Genomic DNA, 25534 nt, shown 5'->3' with positions numbered 1-25534 from the left:
GCTAACACCAAAGTGGTTTCAACACGTCGTCATACTTAATTACGACTGTATAAAATGATGTGTTTATTTCCTTGTCGTTTTCTCTTCTATAAGTCCGCATTATTTTCCTCTAGGAACGGAAAACAAGTACTTTAAACTTTAAAGTAGGCAAACTTTAAACTCAAGTAGCTTAATCCTGTATCACATTTTTCAGCAGTCTCTATGTACAGGCGAACTTCCGTTTGATCGGAAAATTGGCAAAGACTTCACTGTGTTCAAATCTGGTGACAAAAGTAGCATATTTTTAACGAGTAATGCATGTAAGCTACTAGAGCATATCATTGCTTCAAACGTTGCGCTCTATCTTGAACAAAACAGTTTTTTTTACCCTCATCAACATGGTTTCAGAAAAGGGCTATCGTACGACACACAACTCATGAAATTTACTCACGATCTTACGTCTAACATGAACGATAACCAGCAGACTGATTGTATATTCATTGATTTTTCTGAGGCATACGATCAGGTATCACATTGTGGTCTAATTTCCAAGCTTTCCTCGGTAAATATTTACTCGTTTACACTATCATGGATTCGAAATTTCCTCTCATGTCGCAAACAATTCACCTGTATGAATAGTTGCTCATCCTCCCTCTCTAAAGTATTGTCCGGTATTCCCCAGGGCAGTGTTCTCGGTTCATTACTATTTGTAATCTATAGTAACTATCTGCCAACCGATATTACCTCTCACATCCGTCTATTTGCTGGTGCCTGTATCATCCGATCATCTAAGCCGATCATCTCGCTGTACAGAAAGATCTAGACCATATAACAAACTGGTGTTCTCAGTCGCTAATAACGCTTAACACGTATAAGTGTAAATTAATGACTTTCTGCCGTAAACAATCAAATTCCATTTTCACCTACTCACTCAACAGACACTAAGTTACAACAGCGTCTTGATACAAATATCTCGGTATTGACCTTACTACAAGCCTTTCTTGTTCGACACAAATAAATAAAATCGCAGCTAATTCTTCACGAGCCCTCGGATAGTTAAAACATAATATTTATGGTGTACCATCTGACACTCGAAAACCACTTACCAGACGTTTGCTCGTCCGCAACTTGAATTTGGATCGCCCATCTGGTCACCTCACCAAGTATATCTAACACGTGGCCTCGAATCCCTACAGAATCGTGCCGCACGCTTCATCGCTCGTGATTATAACCGCCATTCCGGCGCCACTAACATCAAGATATCACTTTCACTTAAAACTTTTGAATCAAGTCATACAGGTGCACTCCTCTGCTTATTCAATCACACTCTGCCTCTGTCACGGCCATGTCGTACATCACATCGCCTCCAAAATCAAAAACGCTTTACGAGTATTTTTGATCGTATTAAAGCGTTTAACATGTCCGCATTAACACGTGTCATCAGCCTTTGGAACAGCCTTCCTGAGGAAGTAGCTAGCACCAGAAATCCTGCCACGTTTCGAGATATGATAACCACCATAATCACCTAACGTATTGGTTATATAATGTACAAGAAAACCTCCTAATTAAGCAGGCACGAAATCCGCAAAGTCCTTCCGCAAAAGGACACGAGAAAGTACATTAGATAACTTCCTTTCTTCAGGTTAATGTGACGGCTTGAAAGCTCTAATTTTTTACCTTCGAGATAAAAACTGCCATGAGGGGCACAAAATATTAATTCTGGTTTTCCTACCCCTCGTTTTTGTTTTCCTCGTTTTTTTACCAGGAACAACCTGATGCCGCCGTTGAACCGGCTGTGGTGGGCATGTGAAGTGCTGCGTCAATTTACAATTCAAGGTTGGTTTTCAAGTAACGATCCAGCGCTATTGTTGAGGTTTGGAAACAAACCGACCACAAAAGGAGTTTGTAAACTAGCTGGTGTTCTTAATATAGCAATGTAGCAGCTAACTGTCACGGCGCAAAAAAATTTAGTGAGCCCGTAATGCACTCTTTGTCTCCCAGGCCGCACTTTGGTGCTGACTTTAAAAGCGAATGAACACCTGGGTGCGTACTCTATAAATTGTCCATTTTACGACGCCCATTTCGTGTCCATTTAGCCCACTGCCATGGTTAATCCGCGGCTTTCAAGTGTCTGTAGGAAGCGACCAGTCCATTGGATGGTAGGCTACCGACCGGGCCTCACTACTGGCTGCATATTGCAGCCAATGAAGACACAAGTCAGATCCAGTCGAATCCTGTTGACACAGCGCTGCGATACACCGCACCATTGGTCGCAGATTGCAGCCAATGAAGAGGCCCGGTTGCCTTTCACCCAATAGTCGGATCGCTTCCCACGGGCGCTTGAAAGCCACTTTATATGTATATGAGCGACCAGTGAAAGAGAATCAAATGGATGTAAAATGGACAACGATGAATGGACCGCTTATGGAATACGCCCTCTTGTCTCCTTAAGCACTCGAACCCTTTCTTGCAGCTGAAATTGCAAAAACTGTCAACGAGTTCACAAAGTGGCTTTGAAGGACGTTGCAATGAATACTGAAATGAACCACACGGGCGCGCATAAACCCGGTAGTCGGTTAATAAAAAAAGCAAATGTGCTTTAGGAGTCGCATAATATTTTGTCTGCTTCCTGCTCGTATTCGGTAGTGCATTTACTGCGCATTTTGTCCACGAATATTAAGTTAGGATTGTGTAAAGGCCACCTACCAATAATCAGGGGCTTGACAAATGCTGAGAGTCCGGTCACTCCTGTCACCAGGCCGTACGTCAGCGGCACACGGTCGACGCCCAGGAACTCCGCAATCAGCACCGAACACATCACGACAACGCAACCGATGTACAGCGCGGCGCAGCAGGCAAGGGTGAAGATGGCACTGTATGAACTCGCGTAAGGTAACAAAAACATCACCACTGTGATGCCGCCCTTCACTAGGGTCAGAAGGCACTCCCTGGACACTATCCCCCTGTCGGCAAATGTAGGAAGCAGAAGACGGCCTGCAAGGTCAGCGAACGCTGTCATCGACGTCATGGTGATGGCACTCCGCACTGGAATGCCCTTGCCCACGGCGAAATCTACTAGTAGGGAGCTGTAGCAGTCGAACAAGAAGGCATAGCAGAGGAAGGTGTACAGAACCAAGTAAAAGAAAGGCTCCTTCAAGACAGTAAGGCTATGGCGAAAGGAACCCGGTTCATGGGTGGCTTTCTCTTTCTTCTTCGATCTTCCTGCCAGAGCTTCCGTAGCGCTTACAATGGACCCGAACACTACTTTCATTGATACTCGCCTGCACGCAAACTTTGTTGCCAGTGGTTCGCCGGACTCAGTCGAGAATTCCGAACCTGCAGCGGCTTTCAACACGCACTCCTCTTTGCTTCTCTGAGGTTCACAGTGGTACTCCAGACGGTTTAGTTCTTTGCGGCCGATGCCAGGTCCGTCTTGGCTGTCGAGCTTTTTCTGTCCTGTGTCCACGCTTTGTGCTGGCTCCGCAAAGACCTTTCGGGACCCTTGTTGGCTGCTCAGAGACGCTTCGCTCGGACGACTCGTTCGTCCGAGCCAGTGAGGTTGGCGGATGAACAGTGTGAATGCTAAGGAGTTGAGTGAGATGGCTGCGAAAAGGAGGATCGCCATTCGGAATCCGTACAGCCGCGTCAGGAACTCCAGGAAGAGAGGAAAGATGAAGAACGCGAGGGCTGCTCCGGCAAAGTTGAGTCCTGTGGCGAGACCCTTGTGCGCAACGAAATGTTGTGCCAGACATATCGGTTGCGTCATTATGACCATGCCTGCGCCGATGCCTGAAACAACATAACACAATGAGGAAAGAAGGTAGCTTTATATTATCGCTTCCTGCGAGATTTCCAAGGGGTTTTGATTACTACCTATAAGTTACTGTGCTAGCCAGTGAACAATAACTTTGAATAACGTCAAATTCAGTTAGAAGCTTTCCATGAAGGCAATTCTTTGGCATGAAGTACTAAATGCCGATATATTAGGTTAGCCTTGTGTGCTAGTTTATGCTTCATTTACTTTTTCTGCAGGCGGACAAACATTACTGTTAATAAGAGTTTGTAGTCTTAATGATTTTCGTCTTCGTGCCGAGAAACATCGTTCCGAATTTATCAGGTATGTTTCATCCCAGTGCCCACTAAATTTTTATATTTCACTTTTACTTTTCGATGTTCAAGATTTGATACTTCTACGATGCCTAATTTATCGCCAAAACAGAATATATCATTTACTGCAGGATATTAATGGTGCGACAATGTCATCCACGACAGCAAGAATCCCCCCACTCTTGCAGTAGACGTCCAGTTCACACTGGGACTCCACATAGTGCTCAACTACTCAAATCTGTTGTCTGTGTTCTTATTCAAGAATAGCATGAGTGCTGCTAATGCTTTCGTAGAAGCCATAACATCTTTGACTTTTTTCTTTCATTTATTCTCACGGGGCATTCCGAAAGCTGTCCAAAGATTTTCAAAGTGAAACTTGTTTCTGCGGTAGAATGCACGCCTTTCATTATACCCTGGGCGTGCTGCATGGCCGTATGTGCTAATTATCCTTACTCTTCAAAGAAAAGCAAGCATTCTTGCTTACCGTGAATGCCACCAAGCGTGATTGTCAGTAGAGTGGTGTTCGGCGCGAAGGTCGACAAAACGAGGCCTAATGAAGACATTATGCTGCCGGCGATTACCACGGGCCTCACGGTGAAGCGCTGTGCCAGGGGCCCTGACAGCATTCCTGCGTGCCGCAAAGTGTTTGTTAGGTACGAATGACTTGCCCTTAAGATAGCGAGCTTTTTTGGCATTGCATGTCTGCATCTCATGACATTTAGCTTTTTAGAAAAACTGTAACGACGCACTAGGTTGTTCGATGCCAAGGCTTAGGTGATTGCAGTTGAAAAGCATTCTGTTTTCGACAGGTGTAGAACCACGGTAGGATTTAACCAAAATATGTAGGTAAGCTAACCGGCTTCAGCGCGATGAATCAGAATTTTGTAATTGGACTGGCTTGCGGCCGTTCTTCCAAGCTGGCAGGACTTAGGCCACCTGAAGAAACTTTTTAATATTCCGTGAAGTGGTAACCACTACTCACGAATTCACGCCAGTTAACCTATAAAGAAATCAAACTAGTAAACGCTGCTAAAGAAAAATTAGGGACTGTGAAACTTTGGACAGGCCACCTTATTTCTTGCAAGATGATAAATAAACCTGTATTGTATTTTATTAGAGTAATTTATTAAGAAGAAAGGAACAGACTGCATCAACAAGACTTCCATCTGCCTGCGTAAAGGTAATGTACTTTTTCTTGAAACTAGGCTAGTATGATTTTATTCCTTTGTTATTTTTTCTGTTTATTTTGAACATAATTTTCCCTCCGACACCTTTCCGGAACTGTTTTGCCATTGTATGCATATCGATAACATTTTTTTTTTGTTTTTTTAAAACAACGCACAGGTCCCCTGCTTAATGAAAGCAAGCAAACTCTGGGGAGGGGCTACTGGAGATGATGCACACTGGAATTAAACACATGAGAAAAAAAAAGCCTTGCAAGCCGCATTCTCTATGTTTTCAATCAGCGAGCGTAAGTGTTTCCAAATTGATTTAGTGTCTTTTGAGAGCTAATATATGCACTGATAGATGAAACAGAAAACCACGGAACCGTCGATTAGGGGAGGTTCAGGAGAGAGGAAATCGTAAGATAGTAGGAGCAGTTTCTTTAACTAACTCAAGCTGCTGTGAAAAGTTCGCTGATTTCTGTCCAAACACGCGTGACTGGGTGTGTGAGGCACTGGTTTTGTTACTAATTGTTGGGCTACCCAACCCTGATTTAATTCCTACAGTTGTTGTTAGCATCATTTTGTAATCGCAGTGGTTATTCACAGCACATGTCAAGTAGTAATACACGGGAACAAATGAAATTAAAACGTCGAAATGTTTATTAGAAGGCTAGAGGTGTCATTTCCAGAGAGAATTCACTTGTTTGACAAAGAAAATGGCGGGTAACTAGAAATATGAACGCAGGTTTAGAATGAGCGTTTCACAGATTTAAGTAAAAGGAGTACAAATAGGTTCAATAAATTTAGCAGAATGGGGATTTAAATAAAAACAGATATCTTTTTTTCTGGCTACCGCTGAAGAATCAGTGCATCTGACCAGGTTAGTATGTCAAGTGACATCCATCACAACGATTTCGAAAGACGATTGGTGTGTATTACTTCATAGCACGTCTCTCAACTTTCGCAGTGTTAACACGCCTCTAATCTCCCCCCCCCCCCCCCCCCCCCCCCATCCCAAGCAGCCTACAGTGCAACAGAATATTCCTTTCTAAGAAGCCTTCGTAAAGGAGCATAACGGGTGGCAAATAATTTATATGCATCCCTCGCCCTTGTTGCCAGTTAAGGTACTGGCAACGGCCAGGATAAGATGTGTTCACATCATGATATCAATTTGTTCACCGTGCGCCTATGAGTCAAGCATGAGTCCAAATGAGAACACACTTTGCAAAGCTGGGAGAATTTCTCGCGTTTCGAAAGCACGTGAGCTCATACATATAACTCGTGTATCCGTAGCCATTTCGCCAGAAGCGGCACTGATAATCAGTGCTTATTGCAGTGATTTCGTGCGCGTAGCATGTTGATGGTTTCGGCGACGCTTGGCTCCTATCGTGTTGGCACCACGTTGTCGCTTCCTTTGCAGCATTTCTGCGTCTTCCAATGGTCGTCATCTTCTTTTTATTTCGCATTCTCCCAGCACAAGGCCTTCACGCCTGTGTCTGATGGCCTCCGCTCCTTGTCCTCGATAACTTACTTGTTCCCGCCTGGGTGGTTTTACCTCCACTCTCCCCCCTCCCTGCGATCTTCGGGATCGTCACCCACGCGACGACGGGCGGCTGAAACGGGTTCGCCCGCAGCGCCCCGCTGTTTGTCTCCTTCGCACAGCACTGCCGCTGGACCCAGTGCGGTTTCAGCTCAAGTGGCTCGTCCATTTAGTTAACGTGCTTCGCTAGATGCAACTAATCTGTTTTCTGCATTCGACGCAAGCGCCACGTTTTCTGTCATTTAGTAGGTTTAGCTCTTGTAAAGACCAGATATGGGAAATACCATCTTCCCGTATTTCTTGAATGGGCCGCCGGACTCCAAGGCATCGCAGGCCTACAAATGCGCTGATGGAGTACACTGTGGGAAAGGGCCGGAGGGCAAGGAATTAATGGCCTCCATAATATTCATGAGGAAGGGGGCACAAATTATATCTCATATCGGTGTGAAAGCCCTAATCCGATGGTTACCAGCGCCGAGCAAAATGGTCCGTTGTCGGTTAGCAGCTGGCCTATACCGAGCGCTCCGTCCCGTGGCACTGCCCGCTTATCGCCGTCTTCTACGTTGCCCAAATCAGTGCTTCACACTGAGTCGACTGTAGCAAAAATTCTCTGAATATTCTTTTCTTCTAGTCAGAAAGCATGAACGGGTGCGGCCATGAACTTTGCCCCCCTCTTATGTAGAGACCTGTTCGCGCTTCAGCCCGGCGAGGTTCAGCCCTGGGGCGGCCACGCCCGCTCTCCGGCAACATTCCTTCTTTCCATCGGAGATGGCCGCAAATCAACATCGGATGCACACCCTCGTCACTCAAGTGACACCATCGCACAGCCGGTCCTCATCTGCGCCTTCTCCAACTCTGGGAAAAGTTCGTCACCAACGCTGCTGTCATCACCGCCGCCGGCCCCGCTGCCACCTCCACCAAGGTCGGGCGCGAACTTTCACGTTTCGCTCCCGTGCGAGGTCGTCAGTGCTAGAGTCTGCACCAGTTTCCGCCACATGCAGCAACCCGGGCTTAGCACAACCGTCAAGCCAGCGACCTTCACGCATTAGACTCGATCCGCGCCCCTGCCAGGCACAAGGGAAAATTACCGAACTGCGCGACACCAGCGCTAATCCCTTTAGACTGCAGCGACGGCTCGCCACTGTGCACTTGCCGCCACCATGTATGTACAGATAGCCGGTCGCTTGTTTCGCTGTGCCAGGGCAGGTGACCCTCCTCATGCAGTGCCGTCCAGGGAATGGCCCTTCTCAGAACGCTGCTGCTTCAATTCGCTCACACGAGCGCGTCTCGCCGCCACGTCCTCTAATGACCGGCCGTACCCGAGGGGGAGCGTTCATTACAGACGTGCTTCCCTTGTACCAAGGCTGGCTCGAGGAAACCGCTCATTTCCGGTGCTCAAGCGACCTTGCGGTAAGCGTCGAGCGTAACACACCTTCTAGAGGGCAGGGTGTAAGCTTCTTGTTTCTCTGAAACAACACTGGTCCCCCTGGTCCAGTCCCCGACCTGGTCCCCTGCAGGTAAACGATCCTCTAACAATGAGCGGTCGTCTCACTTCCTGTCCGACCATGCTTGCGGGCCAGCCATAAAGATTATACGGCCATGAATAGAAAAGCCGCTCCAGGTAAGGTTGGTACAAGGCAAGTACGGTGCGCTCTTTTCTGCACGTAATCTCATCAAAGGCGCGTCTGACATTTATTTATAATCCGGATTTCATTGTTTCCCACCCCCGGCCTGTGCATCTTCTTGCACGAGTGTTAGTTGCAAGGGGTCCTACGTTGTACCCGTCTACCCCCCCCTGTAAGGAGATAGCGCCACCGAACGGCGTTCGTGAGAAGAAGACAAAGCACGAGGAGCGCGTGCGGAGGGGAACGCGGGGCAGGTCGAAGAGGATTACGTGGCAGAGAAGAGAAGAGCGCGGTGGACGACGGACGTGGACGAGTTCTGCTGGCTCCCCGAGTTCCGGGCTTGGGCCTTAGCCGCAGACGTCCGGGCCACCAGACCTGGACTTCCATCGTCGAGAGCCTCAACCACCAGGCCCAGGCGCTACTCTTCTCCGTCCATCCGTCAGCTGCTCTACATAGGCCGCTTCGGGCGCCTACGTGACTTTTCCGGGATACCAGACCTGGGAACCGTGCCGGGTGCCCACGAACGCTGACGCTGCGGTAGCGTTTCATCGACGTTGGAACGCCAAGAGACTCCTTGAATGCCCGACACCCAGCCAGTCCTCCCCGCTCGTTGCTCGAACAAGACAAGTAGTGTGAACTTTCCTCTTTGACTCTTTTTCCTGCATTTATCATAAGCACTTTGTTCTGTTCCCCCGTGTGTTTTTCCCGTGTATTGTTGCGTTGTTCTCTTGTTCCTTTCCTTTCTTCTCGCTCATATTGTAATTGGTTTCCTTTCCTTTAAAAGCCGCCTCGTTTATTGTTTGTACTTTGGTGTTTGTTGAAAATAAGACCTGCAATCTCACAGAGTCCTCACAAATTTGGCGTCCACTACGACAGGACGAGGTCGGTTTTTATTTATTTGCCTGTTGTGTTAATTTAGGAACAATATGAGCGCTTCAGATTTGGTTGCTTTGGGCGAGCGCATGGGCTTGTGCGGCGCGGAGTTACGAGCGTGGGTGGAGGACGAGCTTCGTAAGGCACGGGAAGAGAGAGCCGCGGAGCGCGAAGCTGCTAAGCAGAAATTGGAATTAGAGGCACGGAATTTAGAGGCGGAGCGTGAAGCTGCTAAGCAGAAATTGGAATTAGAGGCACGGAATTTAGAGGCGGAGCGTGAAGCTGCGAAGCAGAAATTGGAATTAGAGGCACGGAATTTGGAGTTAGAGGCACGGAATTTGGAGACGGGGCGTGAAGCTGCGAAGGAACGTTTGGAGTTAGAGGCGCAGAACTTGCAGCTACAAATAAGGCTCAAGGAGGGTGGCGCAAATCCTCCGAGTGACCGTGGAGAGCGTAGCGTCTCATCGACCAGCTCCATTAACCCGCACAGCCTCATACCACAGTTCAATGAAGCGCGGGATGACCTCGATGCCTACTTAAAGAGATTTGAGCATGTGGCCACAGGGCAGGGTTGGCCAAAAGAAAAGTGGGCAACGGCGTTGAGCTTGTGCCTTGGTGGCGAAGCACTTAGGGTCTTCGGTCGGCTCTCGCCTGAGGATTCCGTGGATTATGACAAAGCGAAGCTTGCCTTGCTTCAGAGGTTTAGGTTCACCGCGGAAGGTTACCGAGAGAAGTTTCGCCAGAGCAAGCCCCAGGATGGAGAAACGGCCTCGCAATATGCTGCCAGGTTGTTTAGCTTCTTTGACCGTTGGGTCGAGATGCGGGGTGAAGGCCGCACTTTTGAGGTGGTTCGCGAGATGGTCGTGAGCGAACAATTTCTGAACAACTGTCATTCTCGTTTAGCCCTTTTCTTACGTGAGCGGGAGGGCAAGACAGTTGCCAAGCTGGCGGAGGCTGCCGATCATTTTCTTGAAGCGCAGCGGCAAAATAACTTGTTGTTCTTCAAAGAACAGGGGGAGCATACGATGAATAAAGCCAAGGACGAGGTTTCAGGTTCACAATCTCGCCTGCGGTGTTTTCTTTGCGAGAAGACTGGGCACAAGGCGGCAGATTGTCGGACGAAGCCGAAGCAATCGTATTGCACCTGGTGCCGCGAGGTAGGACATGATGCCCAGTCATGCAAAGCTAAGAGGCCAGGAGACCGTGAGGAGTCCGCCTGTTGCATGACACCTCGATATTCACATCCCGATAGCACTGCAGTGGTAACGCGCGTAGAGGGCCAGTTGGGGGAGATGGTCTGTCCTTCCAACCCGGTGGAAACTGCTATGCCCGTGGCGCACGGTGAGGTGTTCGGCCAGCATGGTTCGGTATTACGGGATACGGGCAGCACCGGTATTGTTGTGCGTGAGTCTCTTGTACCGCCAGCGGCACTAACAGGGAAAAAGGCTACATTATTCTTGGCCAATGGGACCCGTGTAGAAGTTCCGGAAGCGGAGGTGGTGATTTCTTCTCCATATTTCTCGGGTAAGGCCATCGCGCGCTGTTTATCTACACCCCTGTACGACATCATAATAGGCAATGTCCCTGGCGCTAAACCTCCATTCCCGGTTGACCCGCCAGTTCTCACTGATCAGGCAGTTTCCCTTGCCATGACGGGTGCGGTCGTTGTTCCTTCCCTTATGGTGACAGCAAAGGTTTCAGAGAGTAGTAAAAGCCCCACTCTGAACACACTCCACTTGTCACGGCCGGAGTTTCGCCTCAAACAGGAAGAAGACCCGAGCTTAGAGGTGTGTCGCAGGAAGTTGGGGCAAATATTTCGTGGTAAGGGACAGACCGCCCACTCTTTTGATACAGATGACGGGGTTCTTTTCCGGTCGTACCAAGTGTGTCCCGGACAAGTCGTTGAGCAAGCGGTGGTACCGAAGGGCTTACGCACGCAAGTTCTTAAGTTGGCACATAAGAGTGCATTATCCGGCCATCATGGAATACGGCAAACAATAGCTAGGGTGCTCACTGAGTTTTACTGGCCCGGTGTACAGGCTGACATTAAGAGTTATGTCAGATCGTGTGACATGTGTCAGCAGACTGTGTCGAAGGCAAGGGAGAACAGAGTGAGTAACATCATAGGACGGGAACATGTAAAATCATGGTGGAAACCGAGGTCGGTTTGGAGAAAACGGTTTCACAAAGGAAAACGGAAGTATTAGCCGGAAAAGTTCTCGCGACGGTGATGTGGTTTGATGGGAACAATGGAAAACGGAAGAATGTAGCCCACACCTATTGTTGGAATTGTTTTTGTTTGTTCATGTTTGTTTTTGAGTGTCGGCTATCTACTTTTTATGCTTTCCGTGTTTCTTCGCCTTCTATGGACGCTTTACGTTGACTTTCCATGTGCTCTCTGTGCTGTGTGTGCGAAGGTCTGTGAACGCTTCGAACATTGATGACCGTCGTATTGTGTGTGGTGTGTAGTGTGCGCGCTGTGGTGCGGTGTTCTGTGTTGCGATCGTCGAACGCGTCTGGTGTCGCTCTCCTGAAGTTGAGTTCTTTCCCTTGGAAAAAACTTCCGAAGAGGGGGCCTTCTGTAAGGAGATAGCGCCACCGAACGGCGTTCGTGAGAAGAAGACAAAGCACGAGGAGCGCGTGCGGAGGGGAACGCGGGGCAGGTCGAAGAGGATTACGTGGCAGAGAAGAGAAGAGCGCGGTGGACGACGGACGTGGACGAGTTCTGCTGGCTCCCCGAGTTCCGGGCTTGGGCCTTAGCCGCAGACGTCCGGGCCACCAGACCTGGACTTCCATCGTCGAGAGCCTCAACCACCAGGCCCAGGCGCTACTCTTCTCCGTCCATCCGTCAGCTGCTCTACATAGGCCGCTTCGGGCGCCTACGTGACTTTTCCGGGATACCAGACCTGGGAACCGTGCCGGGTGCCCACGAACGCTGACGCTGCGGTAGCGTTTCATCGACGTTGGAACGCCAAGAGACTCCTTGAATGCCCGACACCCAGCCAGTCCTCCCCGCTCGTTGCTCGAACAAGACAAGTAGTGTGAACTTTCCTCTTTGACTCTTTTTCCTGCATTTATCATAAGCACTTTGTTCTGTTCCCCCGTGTGTTTTTCCCGTGTATTGTTGCGTTGTTCTCTTGTTCCTTTCCTTTCTTCTCGCTCATATTGTAATTGGTTTCCTTTCCTTTAAAAGCCGCCTCGTTTATTGTTTGTACTTTGGTGTTTGTTGAAAATAAGACCTGCAATCTCACAGAGTCCTCACACCCCCCCCCCCCCTTCCCCTTTGTTTCCCGGCCTCGCAGGTGCTGCGACCTATTCACCTCAACTGACCCAGGTGTTTTGTTCACTGCAAAACATGTGTTTCATGACCCCTTCCGAAGATCCATGCGCATTGTTTGCCCGCAGGCTTGCCTTGGAGCTCTGCCTCTCGGGTTCGCCTGTCCTAAGTTGTGAGGTTATCAACTGCCAACTGAAACACTGCCCTGATGTAATGTAAGGGTCGGTTTCAAGCAGCAGGCTTTCACTATATAGCCACATCTTCCCCGCCTGTTCCACTGGCAGTGTCGTCCTGCTTGCACTCCTTCGCTACCAATACGGCGGCCAAGGTGGTCTGCCGCTTCGCAGCGCCATGGTCAAGCTGTCTTGGTTATCGAGTAAACGCTACTCACGGAGGACGTCAGCCTCCAGGTATGTCTTGGAGGCAACACATCAAAGAGCCATGAGACTCTTGCCTTTCGCAACTGATCGCCGACACTGCCTCGCCGATCGCTTCCATTGCACCTTGTGCTTTCTTTATTGATGCATAATTTGGTGTTGTGCCGCCGCGGTACCTCGGTAGGTTTGGCGTTCGACTACTTAACCTCTGGTCGTTCGTTCGGTTTCGGCAGCGAACATCATATTTCGATGAATAGATGTAAACGCTCGTTAAAGAATTTTCAAGCGACCTAAAAGATTCAGAGCCTGACACTACGGCGCCCCTCACAGCCCATGTGTCTGTTCGGGACGTTAAACTTAAAAGTTTAACCAATTAATTTAGAATGCATTTGCATCTGATGCTGATTTAGACGACTAGATGTGACTAGAGATAATTTATGAGGGATTACCGGAGAGAAGTGATTGGAGATACCCGATAGTAATAGCTACATTTTCTGCATGTCACATATGAGCGCTAGAGGGTTTCACTCTTCTGGCTCTCCCCAAGAATACTCAGCACACGCAACCTGCAGAGGTCGTGAGTTTGGATGCAACGTGTTACATGTGGCTGTTTTTACTTCTACTTTCAAGTCCATTCATTATCTGCCAGGTGAACAAAGGTTTCGCTGCTAATTTCCAGTTATCAACAGCACAAATGAAAAACATTCATCTATGCCTTCCTGTGTTTCAGTACTGTTGGGTTTCTTCATATCTGTCGCCACGAGATCCTCAATATCCTATCCTTGTCTGATGTACGTCGTGCCCACTTATAACGGCCTCTCAGATAACGAACGCACGCTTATTACGAACGATTAGGCTGCTATCGTCAAAATAAGCATTGCGGAAATTTCCTCTCTGATGCAACGAACAGCTGTGGTAACACCACATGGTTATAGCGAACGAGGCGGCGTCGTATACTCACCTTTGAAATTGAATAACTCGCGCTTGCATTAAGCGAAGGGATAGAAGAGCGTCTCTGAGCCCTCGCAACCCTACCCCGGTAAGAACATGTCGACCCAAAAAAGCGACAAAAATGCGGCATTCAAACTGTAAGTAACTGATGGCCAAGAGCTTGTCGATGTCCTTCACTGGCAATCAATGCCTGCGTTCTCGCAGGTTTGGTAAAGCAACCAAATTGGAAGTAGAAGCGCTCTGACCACTAGCAAGTGGCAGCGTCATATGCGAAGCTACAGCCCATCGTCGTGGAACAATTAGCAGCAGCGATTTGAGAATTTTGAATGTTTTACGGGGCACGCTGGTCAAGTGGTTGCCTGGCCATTTGGCTACAATATTAAGGCTGCTACCAAGTGCAGGCAGAACCAGGTAGCAGAAAGTGCAGCTGTGTGTACATTCTGTGTGCACGAGCGCTGCACTGCATTTGTCCCTACATAGTGCCCGACGATAGAGGATGTCGGGGATGTCAAGGACTTGTACTACTCCCTGCCGCAAAGCTCAGTGATCGCAGAAATCAGCAGGTGCACCGACCGTCACGGAGTTACAAAGTTCCAGAACTCTAGTAATATGAACGTTAGCATGTTTCTAGAAATGGTCCGCTTTTATTTACAGTCCATGTTTGCTAGAGTTGACGATAGTTTTTTCATCCAAAAACAAGGTATTTGCATTGGATCCAGCCTCGCTCCCGTTCTCAGCGATCTGTTCTTAGCTTCGTGCGATAGACAACATCAAGCCAAGCTTGACGGAACCGTTGTTAAGGTTATGCGTTATGTAGATGACTTTTTTAGTATTTTATCGCAAAAGTGACGCCCAACAAACTGTTGCTCAGATTTTTTTTGACGTGTTCAGTACTGAACTTAACAACCTACAATTGACCACAGAGCTACCTACTAACAGCAAACTAAGGTTTTTAGATCTGTAACTTATGCTATCATGTGACCATGTTTGTTGGATGTACTCCCGGCGCTCCCAGAAAAGCCTGCTCCCCTTCCGGTCGGCCCACTTTAAGATAGTTAAGCGGGGGATAGAGAAAACATGCATGAAAGCCGCTCTGTTTCGATCATGTGCACATAAAACCCAAGCCAGCTTTGACGCGCAGGTTACTAGGCTTACCGCTGCAGGATACCCGACGAAGATCTTATCTAGCATAGCAGAGTCGATATTAAAAGAATGCAGGATTCAGAAGGAGACGCGCAATCTGGACAATAAGCACATAACATGTATTCCGTATGTTCACCAATTTCGCATAACCTGAAAAAGATTGTGAACAAAGCCGGCGTGAAGCTCCTTTTCTCTGCCAGAAACAAGTTGGGAGGCCTGTGCAAGAGAGTGAATCAGGAAAGTGGAAAGAAGGCTTGTCAGAAGAAACACAGAAACAAATTTGTCAACTGTTGCTGTGGTGTAGTTTACAAGGTCCCACTGTCATGCGGCCGTTTTTACATCGGAGAGACCGGACGGTGCGTCAACGATCGGCTACGCGAACACGCGAAAGACATTGAAAACAAGTCACGTCGAAATAATATGGTCATTCATTTCGCAGATTCCGAAGAATGTGAGGCGTTTTTGAACCAAACCACTATCATCGCCAAATATAGAGATCATACCTAGCGGCTGATATCGGAGGCCTTTCACATTCACGCATTAGGCAACTCATGTGTAAGCCAACCATCGGTGGCTCTATTCCCACAGGAGATCGCTTTTCTTAATCAGTGATGATATCCCGAATGTATGCCATGTCATGTTTGCACCGCATTTCTTCTTCCCTTCTATGCTTTATATTGCCCCCTCTTTCGCAATAAACCATTTGGTTGTTAGTTCAGCGCATGTGTCTGTCTCGCCTTCTTCCGTCCCATCCGTCAGCGCTGTTTTGCCTACCATTGAACGATAGAGTACGCTGTCTATAACATCAAAAGCATACAGATCTGCAGCTACGTGCTGTTGATGCGCAATTGGCAGATATCACATTGATGACTACGTTTGTGCGGACGACAACGTCGCAGAGTCGTGCTCTGGTGAAGCCGTTGTACGCTAAGTACGAGCACTCCGTTACCACTACGAATATTATTTATGTGCCTTACCTGCCACCGGCCGCCCTGAACGCTTCAACGACGGTTATTTATATCCTTTTTGTAAAGCAGATTGTTGGCAGCAAGGTTTTTAGCGAGGAGCACATGACAGCTCTGGAAAGCCTGAAAAGCGCCGGCCGCGATGTGGTGTGCTTTGAAGAAATAGACGCACAAGGCGCAGCTTTCATGAACTTAACATAACTTTTTGCAGACTTAGTATTTTTGGCTGTGATACGCGGAGACTCCATTTGCATGCGTAGTCACATATATGCGCTTGACTGTATATATTTATTAACAAGTTTTAACGATTTCATTGTCGCGTACATACAGCTTCAATGACTAGTTGGGCCACCAAATTCATAGTTTGAGTCTTTGGCAGTTGTTTCGAACGGATAAGCTTCGATAGTGAAGCTCTAAGATTAGAAAGCTGGCTAACTGACTGTGACAGTACTTTTCAATTAAAGTGAGATTTACAGCAAAAACAGGCGGCTTGCAAAACAATCGTTGCTCACCTATGGGGCAGAAACGTGAAGGCTAACAAAGAGGGTTCAGGTTAAGTTAAGAACAACGCAGCGAGCTATGGAAAGGAAAATGATAGGTGTAACGTTAAGAGATCGGAAGAGGGCGGAGTGGGTGAGGGCACAAACGCGGGTTAATGTCATCCTAATTTAAATCAAGAGGAAGAAATGGGTTTGGGCAGGGCATGAAATCCGAAGGCAAGATAACTCCTTGTGTTTAAAGGTAACGAAGTGTATTCCAATAGAAGGCAAACGTAGCAGGGCACGGCATTAAGTTAGGTGGGCGGATGAGATTACGAAGTTTGCGGGGATACAGTGGCTGCAACTGGCAAAGGACACGGTTAATTGGAGAGACATGAAAGAGCCCTTTGCCCTGCAGTGGGTGTAGTCAGGCTGATGATGACGATGAACATGCACCTACAAGAAAGCGGTTCGCCGAGCAATGGTGCTTGCAAGATAGACCAGCAGCTTTCCCATATAACTTGGATGCCTTGTGCAGCAATATGGCGGGTCCTTGGGACGTATACACGAACTCTACTGGTTGGGGCCAAGAAACGCCATGCACTCTTGACATAATTGATTAAAGTCACTATAGTGGTTCGCATGAGTGTGCTCCACTGCGTCTGCAAGCTTGGCATTCCCATTGTTGCTTCGGAGGCTGCGGTGCTTCTGATCAGGTGACCTATCTGGTACTTTTTCGCTAGTAAGTGCGGTCAAGTTCACAGCATAGGTTTATTTTTGGTCGTAGACGGCTACGCATAACTTTACTATAGCAGTATTCTTGATGTATTGCCGTTCAGAAAGAGGGGACATGTTTGATGCCACTGTAGTATGGAATTTCTCAGTGTGGTACGGACGCACAATGTGTTAGCAGTAGACAAGCGTAGCGAAGCCTGTCTACGAAGTGCAGCTAGATGTGACTGATTGCTTCTCGGTTTCCCCAACAAGATGTGCATTGGGAATCTCCTGTGACGTCACTACGCGATCACACAATGCTAAAATCTGGCGCCCATTCGTCACCTAACCTTGCAACCACGAGACTTAGTGCTCCAAGTATGCATTTCCAAATACAGGCATTCTGCTGACGCCGACTAAAACGATTCCCGTGATACACACGCACACTGTATGAATCGCACATTCTGAAACCGTTATATATGAACAGTGTTACGAAAACAATCGCCTGTGCACCGAAATGAAATCCTATGGCAACGCCTTAGCTATGCGTATCCCAGACACTTCCGTAGCAAAGTAAGAAAAGGCCGCTGGCTGATTCCTTTCTGAGAACGGTTCGGTATTCTATTGCACACAGATCACCGGAAGACTGCAAAGGAATTCTTTTTAAAAGTTCGAGTTTTGACACCGGTGTAAGGCTTCAGCTGCTCTCTGCATCGTTGTACAGCAACCGTAAGAAGCAATCATATCATTCTCCTTGTGAGTGCCCCTCCAGCAATAACACAAAATACCCTTGAAACTAAAATACATGCTAAGCATGCACTTTCCAGTGGCTACCGAAATCTCAGCTAAAGGTGCATGGTGAACGTTTTCTGCACTGTATTTGTCTAGCTTTCAGAAATCACCTCTTCCTGGAAATGAGAAGCCTAACAAATGAATACATAGTTAACTTCTGGCTTTATGCATACCAGCAATGACCCCGCCGCGGTGGCTCAGTGGTTACAGCGCTGGGCTGCTGACCCGAAAGACGCGGGTTCGATCCCGGCCGCGGCGGCCGCATTTCGATGGAGGCAAACTTCTAGAGGCCCGTGTGCTGTGCAATGTCACAGCGCGTTAAAGAACCCCAGGTGGGCGAAATTTCCGGAGCCCTTCACTACGGCGTCCCTCATAGCCTGAGTTGCTTTGGGACGTTAAACCCCTATAAACCAAGCATACTAGCAATGGTAACTTGGAGACACTTGTGCACATACGAATATTTAGCCGATGTGCACGATGGGTGAAAGCTTAATGCCGTTTACTTTAGTTCGGCGCCGTGATGACTGGAGATGTCGCTATTCTTAGAAGGCGCCCAGGGATGACCGAAGTTTTTTGGGGTACGGTAAAACACCAGAAAAGTTCGAACAGATGATAGAAAAACTCACAGACGACTAAATCTTGAGACAGACCAACTGAGGAGATAAATAGCCCCGTGCCACCGGAGATGATGGCAACATTGGCCTTAAATACACTAAATTTCGATTTCATAGCTCCGCATCGAGAAGCATTAGAAGGATTGTGCACAAGCGTGATCGCGAATCCTGATGGTGTGAGGCCTAAAGCTGACCTGCGTGTTTCAAGCGGAAATCCCCTGCTTAGGAAAGCGCTGAGAAGCAATCGCAAAGATCGGCACGCCACGCCGCAGTACATGACACAAAGCTGGAAATGTGCAGCACAAAGCGTGCAGAGATAACCAGACAGTCTTACAGTAATGAATGAAAACTGCTGAACCAATGTACAGCACGTTGAACAGCGTTCCACACTTAATTGCGTAACTCCGCTCATAGGGGTAGAGCAAACTGGAGGGGACACAATGGTGCACTGAAAAGGAATCTGAAATCGTCCTTTTACCCTGAGAGTGCCATCTACACTCTCCGAGTGGTCTTAAAAGTTCGAATTATTGTTCTGTCCGGCCAATTTCTCTATCAAATTGAATTGAATGCCCGGCTCGGGCCTTTGTTTTTTTTTTTTTTGAAACTCACAATCCAAAAGTGGAATCACCCAAAGCGTGCAGTTCCTTTCAGCCTGTCGCGTGGCGGCTTTTCTTTCGCTATTGTTATCTTTTGTTTTTTACGTTCCCGCGAATAAATAGTTTCAGACGCAGACTACACAGCCGCAAATTAGGCCCGCGGAAATAACAATACGCGTGCACTCTGCTTTCTCCGATCGCTCCGTATCACTCCGCCGATGTCAGAGGGGCAAGCCGCCACGCGGCTGGCTGAAAGGCACTGCACGCATTGGCTGTCTTCCTCTTTTCGAAGGTGAGTTAAAGAAAGAAGGCGGGAGCTGGAACGTTCTATTGGAATCAATGAGGAAATCGGTCGCGCAGGAGCATAATTAGATGTTTCGTAGTATGCATGGAGCGTGCAGATCGAGTTCCCGCGGTAAAAGGACCTGCTCAGAATCCACTTTAGTGCACCTTTAAGTTATGCCTCTAGGGCATGGCACAATAATAATGGATTAATGCCCATACACGCAGAATTGGACATTCTTCATTAAGCAGTCACACATCCGTGGGAGTCCTCATATCACTCCTGGTTTAGTGGTGCAGCGGTTAAGCGATGCGCCCCTGCCGTGCGATAGCAGCTGCCGCCACCGATGGGACTTGTGTGATCAAGCTTGCTTTTCCCATCAACTTCTCTCGACCAATCATTAACTACCACCTGCCTTTGCTCACAATATGGTTGGCAAGTTGTGATCACGCCACAATATCACGTTGCCCTAGCTTGCCCATCTACATCCTAGGTTGCTCTCTTGGGATTTTTCAGGGACTTTTTGCTCATGGCCAATGACGACTACATTGGATTTTCTGCGACACTATCTTCCTATTGCTATCGCATTAAAAATCTTATCTTATAGTAGGAACGGGGTGGCACATTCTCGGAGGTTTCCCAGATGGCGGTAGCAGCAAACAGGTATTCATTGGTAGTTGGCATTCGTGCAGAGAAGACGTGTTTCGGACTGGCATCCGGCATGGGCAGAGACTTTTCATTGATAGGCGAGTTCTTTTCCTTTTTTTAATTTAAGTTCAGTTAGTTATAACATTGGTATAAGAGCTTAAGATCAGTTTATTGCGCTTGCGGTCAGGCTTAGTCAAACCGGCAGCTAAGAGACTCAGGCTTAGGTTGGAGACATCTGTTTAAAGTTTTTTAGTGAAGCTATGTAACAGCCTAAACATTAATAAAACATCGTTTATTTTCGCTTAGGAACTGAATGCTTACGGTGGATACATTTTCCTGAACATATCTTAGCACGTACCGGTGGAGGTTAGATGTAGTTGTCAGCACGGGTAGAATTTCGAGCTTTTGAGGCAATCATGTAGTGGACGAACTACGTCGCCTAACAACCGACGCAGGAAGGCGTGCACGGAGAAAGAAAAAATAAAACAGTCTTACACGTTCAATGCTTAGACAGCGACCGCTGGCACAAGTAAGCGGGAACAAGATTCGAAGTTATGAGGAGGCACGAATAACAGACTTCAGGTGTCGGGGGTGCGTATCAGCCCGAGAGTTACGAGAAAGGAAGCAGATGCTAGCCAGCTGCTGTCACGGATCTAGGAGCCAAAAAGCAGGTGCAAAAAGAAAGCGAGAATCAAATAAATGGATGATATTTTATTTGGGGGCGCAAGCTTTGCAAAGACGCAGGTGGGAAAAACAGGGCACGCGCCTTGTGGGTCTTTGTAACTTTAACGCCCACAAATACATCGTGAACGGCATCCAACTGTCCCACCTGTCTATTTAATGGAAGATAGGACGCCAGCGGAAGAAATTTAGGTGGTCAGTGCCACCTACACTGAGAAGTGAGCACGCCGAAAACAGGTGCAGAAGAGAACGGAGGAACTGGTCGTGAGAGCAAGGATAAGCGAAGCGTAGATCATTATCACTGGCAGCTGAAACATCGGCAGGTGCAAGGCAGCGATTGCGCAGAGAGACGGAAGCACTTTCCAGGCACTTTCTGGAAAAAACAAACATGAAATTGAAATCGAAATTGAAATGATAGAGTGCAAGTGGGCCTGTTTCCGGGCCGGAGGCTTTAGGGCGCAATAGGAAGGCGAAACAGAAGTTGGAGGTGACAAAGCAGAAAAGGAGCATTGTAGCGGTCTGGGGAGGACAAAATAAAGCTATCGGTATTGAAGCCAAACCGTTAAGAAAGTCTACGGCCTCATGACAACCTCTCATGCCTGCAGATTGTGATCTAGACGGTGCCAGAGTTGGTACAGTCGGGGACAAAAGTCTCCGGACCACGTGTTTCTCAAACGAAGCTTATAGCTCTACTCTCAGACAGCGGCTGGAGACTGGACTTATAGAGATGAAAGAACAAAAATTTAACTTTTACCTCCAGAAGTGTGGTCTCCAGTCGCCAACAAATAGCAGAGCTATCGGCTTGGTCAGAGGAACGCGTGGTCCGGAGACTTTTGTCCCCGACTGTACGTGAAGGGCAACGAGTACAAACAAAATTAAATGGGGCAAGCTATGGAAATAAACTTTGCTGTAGTAAAGTTAAAGCATGCGGTAGGCCATATCGGCTATGAGGATGCTTTCGCACACGATGCAACCCATTTTCATCGTGACCTTCGCCAGACGGTGAGAAGACAACCCGCGAGAGCAGTGTCTTTTCTGGCTGGGATCCAGAATTTGAGGAAAGAGCAGTAGGTAATAAGCACAACGGAGCCCCCCCCCCCCCCCCCCCCCCACCCCTCTTCCTAGGAAAGGGCAGCAGATAAAGATCGGCAAAGGGCCTGAAAAGAAGAGAGAAAAGACGAAATACAGCCACGTATATAACAAGGAGGAGAAGCCATTGTGAGTGGGCATAGATCAATTACCAGCTCAACAAACAGGAAATTAGTATTTACTACTTTAGGGAAACGCGTCTTGGAGCTACCGCCGAAGCGCAAGTAATAGAAGATCACTTAAGTCTGGCAAATGTGTAGTACGAACGCAGGGTCAGGAAAGCGCTGATGAATAGGTGTACTTATTCGACACAACCTACAATGGCGGCAGGTGAACGAAACATGTAAAGAAACTTTGTGATCCTTAGCGCAATTAAGGGAAAACGTGTGTCGATAGGAGTAGTTTATATGTCGGTAGGCAGTGATTGTAGAGACAGAAGTAAAGAGTTCCCAATTGATTAAGCTAGAACATTAGAGTACAAAGTTAATACACAGATCATCCTCAAAGGAGTATGAACGCAAGCATTCAGGAACTCGATGAACACGCGGTATACAACGTTAAGCTGCTGTTAGAAGTACGTGAGCAGTATAACACTGCCATTCTTTACAAATAAGGCAAATGTGAGAGGCTAATAACCAAAAATCGAGAAACGACAATCGAGAATTGACTGTGGGGCACACTGCGAAACGGAGCAAAACGCGACTCTTTGTTAGCGCCTCCCAACTTCTGAACTAGCAAAGAAATTAACTTCACATTTTTGCGGTCTGATTCCACATACACTATGTCCACCATAACTTGCACCCAAGAGGAGGAACGAGAAATCAGTCGAAGATGCGCGAAATTTCCCAGGCCACATTTTTCAAAACGGCACAGCTTAATCGATCTGGCATGGTAGATTACCACATGTTTCTAGGCAAGATAATTAATCATTGGTCATATCGTCTGCAAAGCTTCACCTTTCGTGCCTCGGATAATTTAGAGCGAATTATTTCAGCAGCAGGCTGCGTGTGGGGCAAAACACGGTGTTATGATGTTCTGAAAGAGCCAGTATAAATGTAATAGCTTTCATCATCATCATCATCATCATCATCATTAGCCTGACTACGCCCACTGCAGGGCAAAGGCCTCTCCCATGTACCTCCAATTAACACTGTCCTTCGTCAGTTGCGGTCACCGTATTCCCGCAAATTTCTTAATCTCATCCGCCCACCTAACTTGATGCCGCCCCCTGCTACGCTTGCATTCTCTTGGAATCTACTCCGTTACCCTTAAGAACCAGCGGTTATCTTGCCTTCGCATTACATGCCCTGCCCAAGCCCACTTCTTCCCCTTGATTTCAACTAGGATGGCATTAACCCGCGTTTGTTCTTTTACCCACTCCGCCCGCTACCGATCTCTTAACGTTACACCTATCATTTTTCTTTCCATAGCTCGTTGCGTAGTCCTCACCTTAAACTGAACCCCCTTTGTTGGCCTCCGTGTTTCTGCCCGATAGGTGACTACCGGTAAGATACAGCTGTTGTATACTTTTCTCTGAGGGATTTTGGTAAACTGCCATTCATTAACTGAGAAAACCTGCCATATGCGTTCCGCCCCATTCTCATTCTTCTAGTTACTTCCATCTCATTATCCGGATCAGCAGTCACTACCTGCCCTAAGTAGACATATTCTCTTATTACTTGCAGCACCGCGCCATCAATTTTTCAACTGTTGTTCCCTTGCTAGGCTGGTGAACATTACTTTGGTTTTCTGCATGTTAATTTTTAGCCCCATCGTTCTGCTCTGCCTGTCTAATTCGTTGATCATGCTTTGCAGTACATGTCCTGACTGACTTAGCAAGGCAATGTCATAAGCGAATCGCAGATTACTTAGGTATTCTCCATTAACTCTTATCCCCAACTGTTCCCATTTCAGGCCCCGGAATACCTCCTGTAAGCAAGCAGTGAATAGCACAGGCGAGATCGTGTCTCCCTGCCGGACACCTTTTCTTATTGGAATTTCATTGCTGACTTTATGGAGAACTATGGTAGCTGTGCAATCGTTATAAATATCCTCCAAAATTTTCACATAACACTCTTCGACACCCTGGTTCCGCAATGCCTGCATGACTGCTGAGGTTTCTACCGAGTCGGATGCTTTCTCGCAATCAATGAACGCTATATATGTATATATATATATATATATATATATATATATATATATTGTTGTGAACGTGAATATCTAACACCGGAACGCTCCCAGTGTTGCGCGTTCGGCCGGTGAGCTACAGAGACGCTCCCCAAGGACGGCGTCCAAGCCGGCGTCTCTCCGAGCCTGCGCGTCGTCATCGTGGAGTGCGTTGTGAACGTGAATATCTAACACCGGAACGCTCCCAGTGTTGCGCGTTCGGCCGGTGAGCTACAGAGACGCTCCCCAAGGACGGCGTCCAAGCCGGCGTCTCTCCGAGCCTGCGCGTCGTCATCGTGGAGCGCGTTGTGCGTTCGGGCCGGACAGCTACGGGAACGCTACCCGGGTTGGCGTTCAAGCCTTGCCAGCCAATCAGCCAACAGGACGCTCCTGATTGGATGAAAAGGGGCGGGAGCCTGTGGCGACTCTATTTAAGGGCTCCCGTCTCCTGTGTCTGTGTCTTTTTCCTGTTGAGATACATCGTGCCATGTATCGTGCTTCTCGCTACTTGTAAATATGTAAATACATATACCTTTTTTTTCACGCTGCTCCTTAACCCCCCGTCTCTTCATTGCTCCGGCTGGTCGGCGACAGCGGACCCGCGTCCCGACGGCAACTGAGAGCCCGCGTCTCAACAACTGGATGGCAGCGCTGGGATCGAAGTCAGCTCTTCGCATCGCCTAGCAGCGTTCGCAGTTGCAAGAGCTCCCACGTTGGTGGACCCCATGATCGTGGCTCGGTGAGTGTCCGACCTTTCTTCCCTGAGGTATTTTGCCAGGCTTTTGAATTTAGCGTCAATGCTGGCAGGTTTCCTTTGGCAGTGTTGTGAGTACTGATTGTTGTACGCATTGCTAAGAAGAAATAGGGGATCGGTCGAGTGTCTGAGCGCATCATGGACCTGAAATCTTTGCAAAAGCCGGATCTAATTTTGATCAGCAAAGAATTAGGGGTTGAGCTTGGGAAGGCCGTGCGGAAACCGCAAATCATAGAGGCAATATCTTGCGGTGCGGACGATGAAGAGCTTATCGAGACATGGGAATTGATTAAGGAAAGGAAAGCAGCTGAAGAGAAACGGGAAGCGGCTGAGAAGGAAAGGGAAGCAGCTGAGAATGAACAGCGCGAGCTGGAACGGAAGCAACGCGATCGCGAGCTTCAGCTTCGAGAGAAGGAGCTCGAGTTAGCACGCCGACAGCAGGAAATTGACCAAAGGAAACTGGACGCGGAGTCGAAAAGAGCCGAAGCCGGCGTCGCTCAGCCACCATCCCCCAGCCCAGGAGGAAGGGAAACAATCAAAATTAAAGATTTCATGCAACCCTTCCAGCTAGGCGAGGACATTGGTATTTTTTTGGTGAACTTTGAAAGGACATGCCAAAAAAACAATCTTGGGAAAGATGGGTGGCCACAGCAACTATTGACCCTGTTGCCGTGTAAGGTAGCGGACGCGATCGGGAGACTGAGTGCGGAAGAAT

General features: G+C 48.0%; 1 protein-coding gene across 1 annotated transcript in view; it reads right to left on the bottom strand.

The window, feature by feature from the left end:
* Window positions 1-25534, bottom strand: part of LOC149361177 (monocarboxylate transporter 14-like) — a 100759-nt gene that overhangs the window by 46778 nt on the left and 28447 nt on the right. The window contains exons 3-4 of the mRNA XM_089569460.1: window positions 4571-4714; window positions 2686-3768 (exon numbers count right to left, since the gene is read on the bottom strand). Coding sequence (XP_089425586.1) covers window positions 2686-3768; window positions 4571-4714 — 1227 coding nt within the window. The remainder of the gene's footprint in view (window positions 1-2685; window positions 3769-4570; window positions 4715-25534) is intronic.

This window comes from Amblyomma mixtum, chromosome 2 (assembly GCF_055824585.1).
Source record: "Amblyomma mixtum isolate Tamu chromosome 2, ASM5582458v1, whole genome shotgun sequence".
Lineage (NCBI taxonomy): Eukaryota > Metazoa > Arthropoda > Arachnida > Ixodida > Ixodidae > Amblyomma > Amblyomma mixtum.
Note: the sequence above shows the minus strand (reverse complement) of the source record. Positions and strands in the feature narration are given on the sequence as shown.